The following is a 21,287-nucleotide window of genomic DNA, read 5'->3' on the forward strand; positions in this document are numbered from 1 at the left end:
AAATAAATAAACATTAAAAAAAAAAAAAAAAGAGGGGCACCTGGGTGGCGCAGTCAGTTAAGCATCTGACTTCAGCTCAGGTCATGATCTCACAGTTCATGGGGGCGAGCCCCGCCATCGGGCTCTGTGTTGACAGCTCAGAGCCTGGAGCCTGCTTCAGATTCTGTGTCTCCCTCTCTCTCTGCCCCTCCCCAACTAGTGCTCTGTCTCTGTCTCTAAAAATAAACAAATAAATAAATAAATAAACGTTAAAAAAAAAAAAAAAAGATGCCAGGGGTCTGCCTCCCCAAACACAGTTCTCTCCAGTGGAAATCGCCCAAGAATGGGACGAGATATTCCCTATTTATGGATTTACCTTTCGTTAGAAGCAGTTTTAGGAAATCTTCTCTTCGTATAACCTTCTCTCCTTTTGAATTGGTAAAACCAAGGATGTCAAAGCTATGCTGAATGCCACGCATGGTGTTCCCAAAAGGTGGTCTGTGATTAAGGTAAACTTTGAAGAAATCTGGTAAGTTGATTTTGTCAACTAGCTTTCCAGTGTCCACATACTCACTAAATCTGATTTCGTTAAACATATCTTCAATCTAGGGAAGAGATTGGAAAAAAAAAAAAAAAAAAGACCATGGTTAGCAGAAAAGACACTTTGATATACTTCTAAAAATTGAACAGTAACAGACAAATGTTTACAGTTAGTTGAAAACATATCTGTTAAGGGTTGATTATACCCCCAAGAAAGAGATGTTGAAGTCCTAACCCCCAGGACCTCAGACTGTGAACTCATTTAGAAAAAGGGCCGTGGCAGATGCAATTAGTTAAGATGAGATCATACTGGAGTGGGACGGGTCTTTAGTCCATTGTGAATGGTGTCCTTGTAAGAAGAGGAGAGGGACACACAGGGAGGGGATGGCCATGTGATGATGGAAACAGAGAGTGGAAAGATGTGGTTCAAGCCCAGGGCTGCTGGTAACCACCAGAAGCCAGAAGAAGTGAGGGAGGAAGGGTTCTCCCCTAAAGGTTTCACAGAGAATGTGGCCCTGCTGACAGCTGGCTTTATTCTGTGGGAGAATAAGTTTCCCTTGGTTTAAGCCACCCGGTTGGTGATGTTTTGTTGCAGCAACACTAATACAGTGGTCAGTTTTTCAATACTATTAACACGGCTACATTATTATCACCTCTTTCTCGCTTTGTGAGACAGATGTTAGTTTCGTTCAGAAGGTAGAATCCTCACGGATTTGGAAATTAGCTCATAAGAATAAGCAGGGGCGCCTGGGTGGCTCAGTTAGTTAAGCGTACGACTCTTGATTTTGGCTCAGGTCACGATCTCAGTTTGCGGGATCGAGCCCTGCCTGGGGCTCCATGCTGACAGCGCACAGCCTGCTTGGGATTCTCGGTCTCCCTCTCTCTCTGCCCCTCCCCAGCTTGCTCTCTCTCTCTCTCTCTCTCTCTCTCAAAATAAATAAACCTTAAAAAAAGGAATAAGCAAATAATTCAACATGAAACTCAAATATAGGACCAATGGCCCTAATAAATTTCTTAATACAATTAGCTGCACCATGATTTCAGTTTTTCACCATGTTTTTCCTTTTTCTCTTTTCCATTTTTATATATACAAAAGACTGTATGTAACTTATGGGGTATAATTAAAAAGTGAATACCTAAGAAGCAACCATTCATTGAAAAGATCAACAAAACTGATCAATCTTTAGCTAGAATAACCAAGAAAAAAAGAGAAAAGACTCAAATTACTAATATCAGAACTGAGAGAACATTAGTACCAACCTCTCAGAAATAAAAAGTATGAACAGCATGTTCATTTATAGTTCATTTCTATATATCTGTAACTGATGATGTTATAATGAGATAACTTAGATGAAATGAACACATTTGTAGAAAGACACAAATGACCAAAACTGACTCAAGAAGAAATAGAAACTCTGAACAGACCTATAACAAGTAAAGAGATTTAAAACTTCCACAAAGAAAAGCCAAGGACCAGAAGGCTTCCCTGGTGAATTCTACCAAATATTTTTTTAAAATACCAATTTTCCACAAACTCTCCCCCAAAAAAACAGGAGAAAAGGGAACGCGTCCCAATTCATTCTATGAGGACTGCTTTCTGATTTGGAAATTCATTGTGTATTTTCCAAATTTTCTAGGATGACAAAGAGTGCTGTCATGTCTGTGGATTCAAACAGAAATGTGGTGACCATTAATGTGGTCTCCACATGGGTCTCCTTATGTAACTGCCAGAACAAAAGACAGGGAGAAATATAAAAACAAATAAAACCACTCCTCACTGCCATCCATCTCTCTCTGTGCAGTATTTTTGTACCATGCACATTGCAGGTGGCTGAAATTCAAAAACCCAAATTATACCTGGCAAAGGGCTAGAAACGAGTAATTTATTTTAATATCTACATTAAAAAATTTTTTAACGTTTATTTATTTTTGAGAGAGACAGAGACAGAGCACGAGCAGAGGAGGGGCAGAGAGAAAGAGGGAGACACAGAATCCAAAGCAGGCTCCAGGCTCTGAGTTGTTAGCACAGAGCGTGACTTGGGGCTTGAGCCCATGGACTTTGAGATCATGACCTGAGCTGAAGTTGGATGCTTAACCAACTGAGCCACACAGGTGCCCCTTTAATATCTACATTTTATTTAAAAAAAATTTTTTTAACGTTTATTTATTTTTGAGACAGAGAGACAGAGCATGAACAGGGGAGGGGCAGAGAGAGAGGGAGACACAGAATCTGAAATGGGCACCAGGCTCCGAGCTGTCAGCACAGAGCCCGACGCGGGGCTCGAACTCACAGACTGTGAGATCATGACCTGAGCCAAAGTCGGACGCTTAACCGACTAAGCCACCCAGGTGCCCCTATCTACATTTTAAACTAATATGTGTCCTAACAAGTTGTAGGGCTTGGAATTTTACAAAGAGAGAGAATAAGAGCCACAGAAAAGTAGGAAATAATTTTTTTTTTTCCAGAACATGAACTCTGCTTTCGTCTGTAGGAATGAATCAGGAATTGAATCTATACTTGTACACAATATTTATCAATAGGTAACCAATTTCTCCCTGTCCAATAAATTACATAGAAAAAAATCAGAAGAGCACCAGTTTGAAGAAACACCAAATATCAGACTGTCTGGGGCACCCTCATGTCTTGGTCTGGCCCCAACTATCAATAAGAAAATAAAAATCTTTTGCAGTCCAACCATCCAACCATAATTTCTGTGAAAGATCTGAGGCACTTTCCATTTTTCCCCCATAGGTATAAAATATATATGTATATGTTTTGCAAAATTCTTATATGTATATAATTATGGATCCTGCTTTTCCCCCCTTTAACACTGTATCTGAGTAATCACCTAGTATTTTCTTTTTTAATTTTTTTAATAACGTTTATTTATTTTTGAGACAGAGAGAGACAGAGCACGAACAGGGGAGGGGCAGAGAGAGAGGGAGACACGGAATCGGAAGCAGGCTCCAGGCTCTGAGCCATCAGCCCAGAGCCCGACGCAGGGCTCGAACCCACGGACTGCGAGATCGTGACCTGAGCCAAAGTCGGACGCTTAACCGACTGAGCCACCCAGGTGCCCCTCACCTAGTATTTTCAAAGAAGCCATATATTTTCAGTGCAACATTCCAGGAATGATCCTTAGACATAATATCATTGGTTACAGATACACATGAATTACAATCGATACTATGTAAGTAGCTTTAAATTGTAACATCTTCCTATGGAATATTTATTGAGTTTATATTACGTACAGTTGCAAGTTAAATTATGTATAATTTTAGTTATACATAAAACATTATCCACCATCATATTATTTATACTTTGTACTGTGTAATTTTAGTAGTATTATTATAAACATGTGCTACTATTTACTATGAGTCTCTACTCTGAGTAGAGACTAGGGCTAGAAGTATGACCTTTGATGATAGACCTAGGTTCCTAAATTCTGGTGCTCCCATTTTCTATGTGACCTTCTCAACTTCCTTATCTTGGAAAAGGGGGTAAAGGAGTTTTGAAGTTTATTGCAACAATATATTTAAGGTGCTAAACATAATGCCTAATACACAGTAAGCTCTCAACAGGCAGTAACTATTCTTTTTTTTTTTTTTTTAATTTTTTTTTTTTCAACGTTTTTTATTTATTTTTGGGACAGAGAGAGACAGAGCATGAACGGGGGAGGGGCAGAGAGAGAGGGAGACACAGAATCGGAAACGGGCTCCAGGCTCCGAGCCATCAGCCCAGAGCCTGACGCGGGGCTCGAACTCACGGACCGCGAGATCGTGACCTGGCTGAAGTTGGACGCTTAACCAACTGCGCCATCCAGGCGCCCCCAGGCAGTAACTATTCTTATGATTATTATACTTTCTACGCCTTTGCTAATTACAATACATACATATAATTATAATATAAATTATAATTTATAGCTATAAATTATAAATTATATTATAATTAAATTATAAATTATATGTATAATTTATAATTACATAAATAATATAAACGATATATACAAATTATAAACGTAACATAATGATTTAACTCAATTCAGAACTATAAGGCTAACCCAAAGATACCAAAAAGGAACTCAAAAGTGGGAGTTACTCATACCCAGAGCGTTCCAAAGATCTCAGGGAACATTCTCAGCACAAACCATTGAGTAGGTGATTCACCTCTTACTCTCTTTTCCCATATGACTGATCAAGAATCATAGCTCGATGGGGCGCCTGGGTGGCTCAGTCAGTTGGCACCTGACTGTGGCTCAGGTCATGGTCTTACAGTTCGTGGGTTCAAACCCCCCGTCGGGCTCTGTGCTGCCAGCTCAGAGCCTGGAGCCTGCTTCGGATTCTGTGTCTCCCTCTCTCTCTGCCCCTCCCGCACTCTCTCTCTCTCCCTCTCAAAAATAAACATTGAAAAGAAGAAGAAGAAGAAAGAAAGAATCACAACTCGAAAAACAAAGTTGGCAGCTTCGGCATCATTGACATTTCTTTCCTGAGCCTCCTTTGCAAGTGTTGGTTGAAAAGGCATGTCTAAACAAAGTTCACGCTTGGGAGAGGAGCCTTGGAGATGGACTAGAACGCCGAGAGCCTTCCCTACGCTCCGGTGTGAAGCCGACCCTGCTGCCCTGCCTCTGCTTGGCTTCAGCCAGCCCTTTGTTGGCATTCTCACGCCGGCCCTCCCTCCACTAAGGCAGTGTTTCATTTGGGTCACTCGGGGAGCTTTAAACATTCTGAGCCCCAGGCCCTGTTCCCAGAGATCCTAACTGAATTCGTCTGGGGTAGAGTATGAGCAGTCATATTTTATAAAAGCTCCTCAGGGGATCTGAATGTATGGCCAGGGTTGAGAAGCATGGCTTTAAGGCAGGGGTTCTCAACTTTGTCGGGGGTCAAAATGACCAGGAGGGCTTATTAAAACAGATGGCTGCTCCCGCCCCCAGACTGATTCAGTGGGTCTGGGATGGAGGGGGAGGGGGGCAGCTGAGAATGTGCATTTCTTATAGGTCTCCAGGTGATGCCAATGCCCCTGGTCTGGGGGCCACATCATGGAGAACCACTGCTCTTAGACCACATCGCTTCTGCAGAGGTGATACTCCTGCCAAAAAGCCTTGTGATTTTCACTGGAGAGGAGTGGTGGCGGGCAGCTGTGAACTTGTTCTTGCTTTGGGCCCACACCTGTCTCCTCCATTAAGCTGTAGCGATCACTTTCGTGCCTATTTCCTCAGCAGCTTCAGAGCCTGGCAGTTGTAGGGACCAGAGAAATAAGAAAGAAAACGAAACAAAACAAAACAAACAATGCAGGCACAAGTGAGGTCATGGGAAAATTTTTCTTAAAATATACCAAAGGCTGGGGCGCCTGGGTGGCTCAGTCGGTTCAGCGTCTTGACTTCAACTCAGGTCATGATCTCTTGCGGTTTGTAAGTTCGAGCCCCACGCTGGGCTCTGTGCTGACAGCTCAGAGCCTGGAGCCTGCTTTGGATTCTGTCTCCCTCTCTCTCTCTCTCTCTCTGCCCTTCCCCTGCTTGCGTGCTTGCTCTCCCTCTCTCTGTGTCTCTCAAAAATAAACATTAAAAAAATTAAAATATACAAAAGGCTTATTTAGAATAACCACTTAGTTACTGCTCTTGTTAGTGCAATTTACTAGAAGTTACCGAGCATTTGGTTTAGTGCTAGGTGAACGAAAGGCAAGACACTTAATTATTCCAGGATAGCCCTACACTCTAGGACTTTATGGTCAGCAAATATCTATTAAGCACCTGCTAGGTGCCAAGCACCGGTCTGGGCCCTGTGAAGAGACACGCAAGAGATCTTAGAATCTTGTTTCAGCATCGTGTTTTATAAATTATGCTTTCTAACCTCCCCGTTAGGCGGTGAGGAACATAATACATTAGAACCGAGGCCTTCCTCACTGTACAAGCGGGCTCCCGGTGTGGGTCAGTGTCTTTTGTGCTGGTTTTATAGGCTCGCAGGCTGGGAGGACTCTCCCTGCTCCACGCGCCTGCCTCCCGACGCAGGGTGCTCTCTAGAACCTCCTCTGCAGGTGAGGAGCCTGTCTCATCACAGCGCACGTCTTCTCCTCTCCCGGGACCCCTTCGAGTGCTTCCACACTGCCCTGGGCAGGGAAGGAGGGGCGCAGAGGAGTAGCGTTCAGGGCTGGGCAGCCTCACTGCACAGTCACATCTGGAGACACTCCTGCTATTTATGAATTGCTCCGTGACTCACAGCTGCCCCCCGCTTCCTCCAGGAACTATATTTGGACGACAGCTGCCTTTCTCCAGGAGTAGGACATGCCACACCCACTGGATGCAGTCCCAGGCCAGCCCTTGGTGCGCGGCCACCACTCTTTCTCCCTGCTGTCTGGGGTGAGGTGACCCAGAAATGAGAACACCACCCATTCCAGGGCCCTCTATGGTGGTGACCTTCACTCAGCCCCTCATCGGTGCCCAGGTGTCAAACACTTCCAGGCACTGACTCCAGGAAATGGTTTTAAAGGCTTTCCAATCTAGATGACGCTTTCTCCAGCTCATCCCAAACCTACAGTGAGGGCTTGTCAGTTAAGCGCTCACAGCTCTTCAAAGTCCTGCTTCCTTGTAGCTGTGCCCAGAAACAGGGGATAGGTCCTGGTTCCAGTCAAGAAATAGCATAGATGGAAACCAATCTGGCAGTCCTCAAACATAGGGTTATTGGCACAGCAATTCTGCTCCTAGGGACGTACGCGAGAGAAAATAAAACATAGCTCTACACAAAACCTTGTGCACAAATATTCATAGCAGTATTATGCGTAACAGCCAAAACGTGGAAACAACCAAATGCCCATCATTTGATGAGTGCAAAAATAAAATGTGGCACATCCATAAGAACGAACAGAATATTAATCAGTTATAAAAAGGAGTGAAATGCGGACACCTGTTACCACATGGGTGAACCCTGAAAACATGATGCTCAGTGAAAGAAGCCAGTCACAGAAGACCACATAGTATGATTCCACTGATATGAAACATCCAGAGCAGACAAACCCATAAGGACAGGAAGGAGATTGGTGGGTGCCAGGAGCTGAGGATGGGGGGGGGGGGGGGCGGAGTGACTATTCACGGGTCACTGCATTAAGTGTGTTGATGGGTATGAGGTTTCTTTTTAGGGTGATAAACATGCTGTAGGATTAGATGGTGGTGATGGTTGCACAACTCTGTGAACAAACTAAAAGCCCCTGAATTGTACACTTTAAATGCACGAATTGTATGGTATGTGATATATCTCAATAAAGTTGTTAAAAGGAAAGAAAAATACGGGCGCCTCGGTGGCTCAGTTGGTTGGGTGTCTGACTCTTGATTTCAGCTCGGACCATGATCTCATAGTCTGTGGGACCGAGCCCCATGTTGGGCTCTGAGCTGATGGCGTGGAGCCTGCTTGGGATTCCTCTTCTCCTCTCTCTGCCCCTCCCCTACTCTCTCTCTCTCTCTCTCTCTCTCTCAAAATAAATAAACATTTTTTAAAATCTTAAAAAAAAAAGAAAGAAAAATAATACGAGGTGAAGCCATGGCAAAGGCAAGTAACAAAGTATTTTTTTTAAATTTTTTTTTAATGTTTATTTATTTTTGAGACAAAGAGAGACAGAGCATGAACGGGGGAGGGTCAGAGAGAGAGGGAGACACAGAATCTGAAACAGGCTCCAGGCTCTGAGCTGTCAGCACAGAGCCTGACGCGGGGCTTGAACTCACGGACCATGAGATCATGACCTGAGCCGAAGTCAGACGCCCAACCGACCAAGCCACCCAGGCGCCCCACAAAGTATTTTTTTTTAAATATATTTTCTACCATCACTATGTTCTAACCTGTTCTAATCATAAAACCAGTAAAGATAGAATATGCTTGTTATAAAAAATTTAAGCAATGGAGATAGGGAAATGAAGTGCCCTATAATTCCCCATCTCTCAGCAATAGCCAGTGTTTGATGTCCCAGCTTTTAGGGTTTCTTCCTTGTTTGCACTACAGCACATGTGTAGAAACAGAACATGGGGTCTGGGCCCGGCCAGCTGGGGCGCAGACGCAGTTCTACCCTCAGGGGCTGTGACTGGGAAAGCTCCCTCGCCTCCCTAAGCCTCACTTCCCCATCTGTGACACTGAGACAATGAAAGCATCTCCCTGCTGTGGGAGGGAGGACTGAAGGACGGTGGGGTTAGCCCCGAACCTGGCACAGGGTGAGAGCCCCAGAGAGAAGAGCCTGGTTGGTGCTGTTGCTGGTGTTATTACGGTATTATGGTCACCTCCATTCTTTCTTGGTGGCTGCGTGGCATTTCAGGATTTCCTTCTTTAAATGCATTAATGTGTGAACAATAGAAATCATTTTGTCTTGTCCTCATCTCTCTGAAGGGGAGACACCCTGCTCGCTGGTGTAGGGACTCAGCTGACCGGGAAGGCCTCCCCACAACAGTGGGCCATGGGAAACAGCTCCTGACATTCCGGCTTCAGAGCAAATCTAACACAGTGACGGCTTCTTTTCAAAGTGCAAATCACCAAATTCCCACTGGGGTCTTTATCAGAGCAGAAACTGTGCCCATGACCACTGGCTCAGATTTCTCCTCCTTGTATGGGGAAGGCTGTGCTGCTTGGCCACAGTCCCTCCATCCCAGCTGGGACCATGGTTTAGCCACAAGATTAGCACAAACGGCTTTGGGAGGATTTGTTTGTTTATCTTTCTGGGTTTTGTTCTAGATACAAAAGCAACACAAGCTACATGCTTGCAGCTAAGAAAAATTAGAATAAATTAGAATACTACAGAAGTGTATGAGTCCCCGCCCCCACCCCATATATAACCACAACTGTCTTCTGAGGAGGGTACAAGCCACTAAATGGGAAGTTTCTTCATTTATAGACCCTTGAGATGGGCTTATATTGCAGGTTTGGAAACCAGCTAAGAGCCCAACTGCCACGGCTGGCAGAGGGAGAACATGGAGTTCCTGGGGGCGCACCAGGAAAGAGGGGGAACAGAGCACGGAATTCAGCATGGGGTAAAGGCCAGCAAGGAAGCCCCTGTCCGGGTCCTCGTCAGGACTGGGAAGAAGGTCTCAAAGCAGTTTCAGGTAAATTGCTGTGAAATGTGCTTACGTGTGACTCTTTCTGACGATGCCCAAATTTTCAAGAAAGTTGTCTTGTGTGTGTGGGCTTTGTGTTTTTGTGGAAACCAAGGAAAGAGCTGAGAGTATCAGGCCTGGAATGATGTGGGCTAGACAGAGTCTGCACACACACACGTGGACGCCCCGGGGTAGCCCCAAAACTGGAACCAGAGCCAGGTTCCAGCTGGTACCAGGGGCCTCTGTGGACATGGGGTTATATGTACAGAGTAGGAAGTAAAAGTTCTCCCAGATCCCAGCCCTCAGAAATCAATGTCATTGAGTGTTTGGAGCATGTTCTTTCAGAGTTTTGCTAGGAGTGTACAAATATATAAATTATCATTAATGAGATGAGATTATGCTTTACATACTGTTTTGCCCTTTTCTGTTTAAATTTTTTTAATGTTTATTTATTTTTGAGAGAGAGAGAGAGAAAGAGAGAGAGAGAGAGTGTGTACATGAGCGGGGGAGGGGCAGAGAGAGAGGGAGACACAGACTCAGAAGCAGGCTCCAGGCCCTGAGCGGTCAGCACAGATCCCGACGCGGGGCTCGAACCCACAGACCATGAGATCATGACCTGAGCCAAAGTCAGACGCTTAATGCTTAACAAGGCCACCCCAGCGCCACTGCCCTTCTCCATTTAAATAACAAAACCTGAACATTCTTTGAGTCAAGAAATGTAGGTCAGTTTCACTTTTTAAGGACTGCTAAGCATAGGTCTGCCTAGTTTATTTATCCCATCTCTTATCAAGGGACATTAGGGTTGTTTTAACATTTCATCATCAGGAAAATAAACGACAATTGTCCTTTCATATGCACATCACTCACATTTGTGTGAGTTTTTCTGGAGGACACGCTCCTAAAAGTAGATTGGGTGGGTCCAAAGACACGTAAAAAGTTAAACAATTGTTGGGGCGCCTGGATGGCTCAGTCAGTTAAGCGTCCGACTCTTGGTTTCGGCTCAGGTCATGGTCTCGCGGTTCGTGGGTTCGGGCTCCACATCGGGCTCTGTGCTGACAGTGTGGAGCCTGCTTGGGGTTCTCTCTCTTTCCTTCTCTCTCTGCCCCTCCCCTACTCATACTATCTCTGTCTCTCTCAAAATAAATAAATTAAAACTTTAAAAAAGGAAATACAAAATCAAAAGTTAGACGATTATTTATTTCTTCTCTAGACACTCCTAAACAACACTTAAGTGCTGTTGTTGAATATACCGAATACTTCAGGGCTACTATTAACTACTCTGAGATCAAATAATAATGGCCAGGATTCTATTTTCCTTGTTGTCTTTGCAGCCACATATGACCAAAGAGCGTCCGTCATTCATTCATTCATTCACTCACCTGTCTGACCAATATTCTCTGAGTGTCTATTTATCATGTGAGCACTTGCCAGTCACAAACAGACGTCTCTGCCAGGGTTGGCCTTACATTTATCGAACTAAGTGGTTATACTACTGTTAATTCACTGCGAAAACCTACCAGGGTTAAACACCGCTCTGCAAGCTAAATAGAAACGTAGCCACCAGTAACCAGGGAACACATGTGACAGGTGGGCCCTGCCCCAACATGATACTCCAAAGTCCTGGAGGAAAAGAAAACTTCTACAGATAGAAGATGAAACTCTGTCTTATGTGAGCTCAGCTATAGGAAACAATGACACGTAAGTTTTGGTTCCTTCTGTAACACTATGAACAGTGTAAATCTTTCATTTAAAAAATGAAGATGTATGGGGCTCCTGGGCGGCTTAGTCGGTTGGGTGTCCGACTTTGGCTCAGATCACGATCTCACAGTTTGTGGGTTCGAGCCCCGGAGCTTGCTTCAGATTCTGTGTCTCCCTCTCTGTCTGCCCCTCCCCCACTTGTGCTCTGTCTGTCTCTCTCTGTCTCTCTCAAAAAAAAAAAAAAAAAAAAAAAAAAATCTGTAAGAGCAGCCCAGCCCGATGACTTTGGCTGTGTTATGCCCAGGTACAGCGATCTGCAAAGGATGGGAGTGGTTAGGGATTCTTTGGGGAGGGTTATATTCTTGTGTAATTTGGCTTCAATTTACCACACTGACTAGAGTGAAATCCCCAAGCCAGTTAAAATGACGTAAGAAAAATATAAATAATGTATAGCCTTGGTTGGGGCGGGAAGGCTGAATCTCTGTGACTGAGTCTTTTATGTAACCAAGTTTAGCTGGGCAGACTTCTTCGTGCAACTTCTCGGGGGAGGGGGAACAGCTGCATCTCAATAGGAAATGTTTCATTAACCACGACAAAGCCTGGATTTAAAAGTTTCAAAGCCCTGAAAACATTTTTATTGAAACCGCTATAAATCCAATGTGAAAACAAGAGACCAAAAAGCTCTCCCTGTGCAGCTTCAGACATGAACTGACTCATCAGCTAGCAAAGTTTGCACACTCACATGGCCACATCTGGATCGGGGGTCTTCAGAGAACATCGCCAAAGAGTGAGTGTATTTTTCTTTTAGGTGGATTAAAAACCCTGGAGTCCAAGGGATTAATGAAGGCATTCGAGCGGGGCACTGAAAGTCTCCTTTTTAACAGCGGGAGAGATGTATACAACAGCCATTGAAAACCTTGCAATCACCATTTTTATTTCTATTTATGTTTGTAACTAATGCTCAATGTCACTTTATGACATTTGTTGAAGACTGACATTTTTTTTTCTGGGTACCTTTTACTCATCAACGAGACATGGAGAGGCTGTTAGGCTCTATTACATTTTGCCAATGACCGGGTAACTGAGTATGCCTTAGTGACTGCCCGTCCTTGCTTCTGCAGGAAGCAGGGAAAGGCTGGTCACTCTGTGTCTACCCTCCGTCTGTAGCAGTTCATGTGGCCGGTGAGTGATGGTCACTAAGGCTAAACGCCCAGAATTCCCTCACTAACCAGGCACGACTGCAGAGGAGGAGGACACGCTTATATAAGCTCAGGGCTGAAAATCGAGAATCCTGAAAGGAGTGGCTGGCTGGTTCAGTCGGTAGAGCCTGCAACTCTTGATTTCAGGGTCGTGAGTTCAAGCCCCACACTGGGTGAAGAGCAAGGAAGGAAGGAAGGAAGGAAGGAAGAAAGAAAAGAAAGAGAAAGAAGGAAAGAAAAGAAAGAGAAAGAAGGAAAGAAAAGAAAAAGAAAGCCCTTAAAAAAAAAAAAGCAAAGAAAGTCCTGAATGAGAAGCCTGCCATCAGTTTGATGACTTTCAGTCACTTGGCAAAGTGCCCTTACCAGATGAGTCAAGGAAACAACGAACTGGTTTTAGAAAGGAAATTGCGAGCAAAGAACCACACGGTCGGAGGAGTGTTCGTCTACAGGCCTTTCACAATCACACGTCCAGAGATGAGGACTTGAGGATGAAGACAGTAATACTGGATGGTATTTTCCGAAGACTTAACATGTGCCACGTCCTGCGCTACATAGATGCTCATTTAATCGTCCGTCATTCTGGGAGGTGGGCGCCACTACTGTCCCAGTTTTACACTCGAGACAGAGACTCGGGAGAGATCCAGGAACTCGACCAACTCTTCGCCCCAGAGCCCCTGACATGGGAGCCTGGGCTCCCAGCAGCTATCGGGTGCTACGTCCCAAGTAGGACGGCTTGGATCTGCGACCTTCAGAGAGGCACCGGAATGCTTGCCCACAGGACATAAGTGACCGTGAGCTGGAGACACCCACTGGGGGTGGGGGAGTGGGAGAGGAAGGACCCTCTCCCCAGCTGGACGACTGAGTAAGGGACACCTCAGTTCCAGAGGCCTCTCTGTGAGGTAGGAGTGCCTGGAACCTGCTTCAGAATAGGCCACAGGTGGAGAGGAAGTTGGGGGGTCTGAATGTAACAGGAGTTGATAATTGTTGAAGGTGACTGATGGGTACACAACAGTTTATTACACTATTTTGTCTGCTTTTGTCCATGTTTGGAATTTTCCAAAATAAAGAGTTAAAAATAAGTAAAGAGGGGGCAATCGCATCAACCTCTTAAAAAGAGCACACCGTTTCAGGGCGCCCGGCTCAGTTGAGCGTCTGACTTCCACTCGGGTCATGATCTCACAGTTTGTGAGTTCGAGCCCCGTGTCACCCTCTGTGCTGACAGCTCGGAGCCTGGAGCCTGCTTCAGATTCTGTGACTCCCTCTCTCTGTCCTTCCCCTGCTCATGCTCTGTCTCTCTCTCAAGAATAAATAAACATTAAAAAAAAAAACAAAAAGAACACACCATTTTGACAGGAAATACTGAAGTAAGAAGAGGGTCTGAGTAAGCACCTATTCTGTGTCACACTGGATGGGGGGGGGGGGCGCTCCTTGGACTCCTGTCCTCAGGTCCTCGTGATGACATACGAGGTCAGAGCTGCTTCCAGCCTCATCTGACAGATGGGGATGCAGGAACTCAGACTATAGTGGAAATGACTTGCCAAGGGAGCCAGTAGGTCAGCTAGGTTCTGCGTCCCTGCCCTTCCTACAACATCTGCTTTTCCCTCCTCCTCAGTCTGGAAGTACTAGGCATTATGCCAGCCAATCCCTCGAGAAGATGGGTATTAGCTTAAGATAAATGTTTGGCTAAAAAAAGAAGATGAACCATAGATACAATAGAGAAGATGAAACGCAGAGGGAGTAGAGCCTGAGTGAGAAGTCAAAGGCAATACTTCCAGACTGAACTGAGACAGGTTTCCACAATCAGTCCATTTGGGGGGTGCTATCCTGCATGCATACACCTCACTTCAAGACTCCCAGTGTCCAATAAACTTTTATTTTTTTATTGTCCTTTAATGTTTATTTATTTATTTTGAGAGAGAGAGAGAGCCAGCTCACGCACAAGTGGGGGAGGGACAGAGAGGAGGAGAGAGAGAATCCAAAGGAGGTTCCACGCTGTCAGCACGGAGCCCAATATGGGGCTTAAACTCATGAACCGTGAGATCTCAACCTGAGCCAAGATCAAGACTCGGACGCTTAACTGACTGAGCCACCCACGTGCCCCTTCAGTAAACTTTTAGCGCCTCAGAATAATGGACCCATTTTTTTTTTTTCTATGCAGAATTCCATTTGGAGACCACTCCTCCTGCCCCAGAATCCTCATGGTCAAGGTGGCTGACCCTGCCTCTGATTCCAGGTGCAGGGAGTATACAGGCCTGGCCAACCCGAGCAGCACCTGCCCGAGGACAGTGGCCAGGAGGCTGGGGGTGGTCACCAGGGCTCTGGGGTTGTGCATGCTGAACATGGGCCAAGGGACCCCCTGAGAAGAAAGGCAACACGGAGGCAAGTGAGGCCCCGGAAGAAGGACACCCTCTGGAGGAGGTGTGAGTGCCCGGATGAGGTTACACTGGGTGTTACCGCTGCCTCTAGAGTCGGAGTGTGGCGACCCAAAAACTAGTTCGTGTTAGGTTTCTATAACCCGTAACCAAAGGAGAGTCCTGACCAATAATCCTGTTTCGCTGTGCTGAATCGTCCTTCCTCCAGCATAAGTGGCCTCGGTAAACACCTCAGGGGCCAGTGTGCTAAGGCAGGGGTTTGAAACCTGGGGGGGGGGGATATGCAGACTGCCAGGCCGCATACCTGGAGATTCTGATTGGCTAGACCCAGGATGGGCCCAGGAATCTGTCTCCTTAGCAAGTGCTCCACGTAATTCTGATGCAGCCTGCCAGTTTGGGAACCAATAGTCCAAGGAGCGTGCTTTGGAGCTACAGCTCCCAGGAACACTTTCATGTGGGTCGCGTCAGCCTCAACTTTCTCCCTACCTGCTTCCATTTCCGGGCATGTACTTTTACCAAAACGTACATTGGTCAAAAGACCTTTTGATGGGGCGCCTGGGTGGCTCAGTCGGTTGAGCTTCCGACTTCGGCTCAGGTCACGATCTCACCGTCTGTGAGTTCGAGCCCCGCGTCCGGCTCTGTGCTGATAGCTCAGAGCCTGGAGCCTGCTTCGGATTCTGTGTCTCCTTCTCTCTCTAACCCTCCCCTGCTCATGCTGTGTCTCTCTCTGTCTCAAAAATAAAATAAAACATTAAAAAAAAAAAGACCTTTTGAGGAGCTTGTTAGAATACCTGTTGAGCTTAAGGTGCTCTCCCTGGTGTCTGCATGGGTCTGTGGGCTCGCAGAGCTCATCTTTCCAGATTCCATCTGGAGAATGAAGGTCATCTTCCCGTCACACCCAGAGCACACAAAACAGGTGGTTCTAGGCGGGCCACCAAAGCTAGGAGAAATACCAGGGACCACAGCTTACACCCCTAAAACGCACCGAGCCACCAGTGTGGGCACCACATCTCAGCTGGGTCTCAGGCCTTCCGTATGCCTGATGGCGGGCCGTGAAATGCTACATTTTTGGAAAGCTGTTTGGCAGCACAGCCTTGAAGTTCCTATTCTCTGACCCAGTGATTCCATTTCTAGGACGCTGAGACTGGAAAATAATCAGAGGAGTATGCAAAAACTGCACACAGAGATGCTCATCACAACCATGTCTCTGACAGCCAAACACTTCAAGACAATCTACATGGCTGTCAGCTGGGGACCGGCTCAAGCAAGTACCCAGCCTGTAAAAAGCATGTTGTCTACATCAAACGAAAAAGCTCCCGCCCGGTGGGGTGTCTGGGTGGCTCAGTTGATTGAGTGAGCACCCAACTCTTGATTTGGGCTCAGGTCATGATCTCATAGTTCAGGGGATCGAGCCCGACACTGGGCTCCGTGCGGGCAGCATGGAGCCTGCTTGGGATTCCCTCTCTCCCCCCCCCCGCCCCTCCCTTGCTTATGTGTGTGCACATGTTCTTTCTTGCTCTTGCTCTCTAAATAAATAAATAAACATTTTAAAAAAGCTTCTGGGGGCGCCTGGGTGGCTCAGGAGCCTGAGTGTCCAACTTCAGCTCAGGTCACGATCTCACAGTTTGTGGGGTTGGGCTCTGTGCTGACAGCTCAGAGCCTGGAGCCTGCTTTGGATTCTGGGTCTCCCTCTTTCTCTGCCCCTCCCCTGCTCGTGCTCTGTCTCTCTCACTCTCTCTCTCAAAAATAAATAAGCATTAAAAAAAATTAAACAAAACATTAAAAAAAACTTCTGCACAACAAAAAGAAATTAGTAAAATGAAAAGGTGGCCTATGGAATGAGAGAAAATATTTGCAAACCACATATCTGATAAGGGGCTACTCTCTAAAATATATAAGGAAAACATATAACCCAATAGCAAAAAAATAAATAACCCAATTTAAAAATGGGCCAAAGACCCGAACAACCATTTTTCCAAAAAAGATATTCAAACGTGAAAAGGTGCACAATGTCCCTAATCATCAGGAAAACACAGATCAAAGCCATAATGAGCTGTCACTTCACACCTGTTAGAATGGCAAAAGGTAACTGGTGACGAGGATGTGGAGAAAAGGGATCCCTTGTGCACTGTTGGTGGGAATAAAGAAAGAAAATGTGATTTCTGTATACATCATGGAACACTATTCAACCATAAAAAAGAAGGAAATCCTGCCATTTACGACAACATGGATGAAACTTGAGAGCTTTATGCTAAGTGAAATAAGTCAAAGAAAGACAAATGCATGTATGTGGAATCTAAAAAAACAAAACAAAAAAACCACAACACCAAACTCATAGAAATAGAAAATAGAGAGTGGTTGCCAGGGTACAAACTTCCAGTTATAAGATGAAAAAGTCCCAGGGAGGTAATGTACAGCATGACGACTATAGATTTTGAAAGTTCTCACCACACCAAAAAATGATAGCTACACGCGGTGGTGGTCTGTTAACTGACCTTACTGTGGTGATCGTTTTTGCAACAATACATATATAAAATTACTAAACTGTATGCCTTAAACTATATAGGTTGTATGTCAATTTTGTCTCAACAAAGCTGGGGGGAAAAGTATATTGTCAAGGAATTTTTGCCACCATGCTTACAAGACAACAGTTACTGAGAATGTTGACACAGGGGTGCCTGGGTGGCTCAGTCGGTTAAGCATCCGACTTCGGCTCAAGTCATCATCTCGCGGTTCGTGAGTTCGAGCCCCGCATTGGGCTCTGTGCTGACAGCTCAGAGCCCGAAGCCTGCTTCAGATTCTGTGTCTCCCCCTCTCTCTGCCCCGCCTCTGTCTGTCTCTCAATAATAAAGTAACGCTAAAAAAAATTTTAAAGAATGTTGATACAAATATATACATATATATACACATACACAGATATGCCTATATACTCACACAAATCTGTACATATGTACATGTATATGCACACATCCTCTGTAAACTGTTGATATATATTGTCACAGACACATATATGCCATATAATGCCAATTCCTTATTTAAAAATATAGATGTATCTATATCCATGCATAAAACAATAGAAGGAAGTCCACTAAAATGTTAACAGTGATTATCTCTGAGTAATTTCTATTTTCTTCTTTATAGTTCTATTTTCTAAATCAGGGTAAGTTACAAAATTAAGGCATATCCTTTAAAAATCATGTTTTCAGAGAATTACTAATACATGGAAAATGCTTATGAAATGACATCAAGAGGAAATATAGGATAAAAATATATATTCAATACAATACCAATTAGGTTTTTAAATTATATATATATATATATGAAATATATATACAAAATTTTATATAGATACCCCGGAAAATACTAAAAACTGTTAAGTCTGTGTAGTGGGATTATTAGTATTTTCTTCATTTCATTTGCGTACCGTTTCCAAGCTTTCTTTCCTTTTTTTTTTTAAGATTTTTTTTTTAATGTTTATTTACTTTAGAGAGAAAGAAGGGGGGAGGATCCAAAGCTGGCTCTGTGCAGGGCTCAAATTCACAAACTGTGAGATCATGACCTGAGCTGGAGTCGGAGACTTAACCGACTGAGCCGCCCAGGTGCCCCAAACTTTCTACAATGAGAATGTGTTAACACCTCAAGTCTGAGAGAAAACCCAGTCAGTTGCATCGTAACCACGGTTTCTAAGGGGAGCACTCTCCCTCGAGAGCTTCTGGTCCCTTGCGGCTGGGCGTGTTGTGTGAGGTCATGAGGAATGACTGTGTCTCCTGAGCCCACAGCACAGGATGAGCACCCACCTCCCAGAGGCGCCCCATTCACACAGGCCAGGTTAACAGCAACTACAAAGTGAAGGTCATCCCAATAACGACCATTTACGGAGCTTTTCCTATGCGCCTGGCCCTGTGCTGAGTGCTTTGTGGGCATTTCTGGGGCATCATCTCCTTGAACTCATCAGGGGCCAGTCTAATTCCAAAACCCAGGCCCTTACTGGCATCAAACTGTGGTAAGGAAGAAGTCTTTAAGGAATATCTTTATGGTAAGTCTGTTTCTAAGGAGAGTGTCTGGGATGCCCACAACCTTCTTTTTGATCCATATACGTAAGAATAATGTTAAATTTTTACTTTTGACCTATAATTGTTGCTCCCAGAGGTCGTTTTCATGAATAACATGTCCCACTGCTGCTCTTGTTTTCCTTCCGCCTACCTTTTCTTCCGAGGGGTAAAAGCCAACTGCTCTCATGACAAAAGGAAGCTCCGACAGGCAAATGTGTTCCGACACCTCTCTGGTCTCCATTGTATCAATTCCTTGACTACGGAGCTGAGAATAGTAAAAATAGTCTTCCAGCTCCTATGTGCAAATACAATGAAACACAACACACATTTTGGCTCAAGTCTGCAGCATCCATTAGGACTTCAAGGACATTTTCTAGAAAGTACGTTCTGAGCTCAGTGGGGAAAAGAGCTTTGGGAAAAAGGCAAGAAGGTTCATCCCGGGCTCATTTGTTTCACAAACTTAACTAGATGTTACCAGGAAGTGTTTACTCTGAGGACAATTACCCTGTAGAATTTTCCTTCCCTGCCACCAGCCACCAGACCGTAGAACGGGGTCAAGTCTTCACCCCCGAGAGAAACTGCAGCCTCCAGAGCACTAGAACGGTGACAGAAACATCGCTGTTAGGGAGCGCTCGCGCCTGAGCGCTGGCCAGCCCGAGTCCCGCTGGCACTGCGGACCTCGGCAGGGTGTCACGATGCCCGTACAAGTAGGGTCTCCGTAAACTTGTCAGGAAAATTCCTTCTGAAATGAAGCCAAAAACGAAAAATTCAATTTCAATGTGGAACCTGGTGGTACAGGGTACCTGCCTTAACGGTAGTGATATTCTCTCGCCGATGACAGGGCAGGCGCTTGGCAATTTGTGGGCAATCTTCGGGGAGCACGGCTCCTCCCCTGAGGGAGGCAGGGAGGTGGGGGGAGGGAGGGAGGACCCCTGTGCACTGAAACCACAGTGCTCCCCAGTGGAGCCGCGTCCCTCGTGAGATCTGTGCGACCAGAGCCAAAAACGGGGTAAGTGCAGGTACACTGCCAACACTAATTGCTTCCATAAAAACTCGGGAGGCCACAAGGGACCCATGCCAGTCAGATAAAAATAACCCTCTGCTCTCTAACATGGGGTCAGGTTTTCTAAAAATAGGCACCGTAAATGGTAAGAAAACCTACTTTTGTGTGTGAGACTGACTCTGCCCCGCACGAAATACACGTAATAGGAAATCATTGTAATAGTCCACTAACTGGATTTCTGCTAATCAGGCCGTTAGTCTCTTCGTGGAGCTGTTAAAACACACTTCGGTGTAGACCACGGCAGGGAAGTGGTTAAGTATCCAGAATCTGGAGTCAGAGGGACACGCGTTGAGTCCTGGCTCTGCCACTCGCAAGCAGTGTGGTCACGGGTCAGCGACAGCCTCCCTGGGCCCCAGTTTCCTCATCTATGAAATGGGAATAGTCACAGGTCTGCCTCACAGGGTTGTTTCGAAAATAAAGTGAAGGCGCATAAAGGGTTTGACACGAAGCCCTTTGTTTTCCTCTTTGTTTTCCTCCGTGATGAGTGTTTGTTAGGTGTGGCGTTGAATCAGAAAGACCGGATGTGAATCCCAGCCCCACCACTTACTCCAGTGCTTGGGGGGGGGGGGGGTCATTTAGCACCCTGGAGCTAGTTTCCAGATATATGGGGGTACCACCGTGGGGACACTGCCAGTCCCTGCCTCCCAGGATGGCTGTGAGCATGAAATCAGACAATGGGTGGAGAGCAGTCAGCACAGGGCCCGGCCCAGCGAAGGCTCAGTACGAGGAGCGATTATTACTGTTGAACTGGGCATCACTATACACCTGCATGGCTCTCCTCTTCAAAGAGTCAGCCACAAAAGCGTGCTGGCCCTCTGTCGGGAGAGCCCACATAAGCAGGCTGCCTTCGGGTCTGGGGGAGCTGGTGTATTCTCCAGGGGGCCTGAGGCCCCTCTCCGGCAGGGCCCAGGCTTCACCCAGCTCTCAGCTCTGGTATTAGCCATCGAGGCAGGTATCCAGCGGACAGGGCTCCTCCTCTGTGGCCTCCAGGCCTCGTCCAGGCCCAATCCCGACAGGCTCTGTGGGAGACCACTTTTAGCCACGTGGCTCTGGAACGGGGCCAGGTAAAGGCCAGAAGCGACACAGAGGAGCCTGTCACTACTAGGAGTGTCTGGGAGAGGCTCACAAGAGCTCCAGATTCTCTGGAAACAGCACTCTGGTGGTCAGGACCATACCATGCACCCTACTTCCTGCCCACTGCTGACTGACCCCAGAGAGCGAGAGGGACAGGACTGGCCTGTCCAAGCAGAGCTGGAGAAAGAAACCCACTCCCTCTGCCGTGAGAGCTCCAGTTTGTGAAATCTGAGGACTGTCAGTGGCCA

General features: G+C 45.8%; 1 protein-coding gene across 1 annotated transcript in view; it reads right to left on the reverse strand.

The window, feature by feature from the left end:
• Window positions 1-21,287, reverse strand: part of CFAP251 (cilia and flagella associated protein 251) — a 66,795-nt gene that overhangs the window by 2,473 nt on the left and 43,035 nt on the right. Inside the window, exons 19-21 of the mRNA XM_042962186.1 lie at window positions 19,407-19,497; window positions 19,054-19,197; window positions 356-584 (exon numbers count right to left, since the gene is read on the reverse strand). Coding sequence (XP_042818120.1) covers window positions 356-584; window positions 19,054-19,197; window positions 19,407-19,497 — 464 coding nt within the window. The remainder of the gene's footprint in view (window positions 1-355; window positions 585-19,053; window positions 19,198-19,406; window positions 19,498-21,287) is intronic.

Source organism: Panthera tigris, chromosome D3 (assembly GCF_018350195.1).
Source record: "Panthera tigris isolate Pti1 chromosome D3, P.tigris_Pti1_mat1.1, whole genome shotgun sequence".
NCBI classification, from domain to species: domain Eukaryota; kingdom Metazoa; phylum Chordata; class Mammalia; order Carnivora; family Felidae; genus Panthera; species Panthera tigris.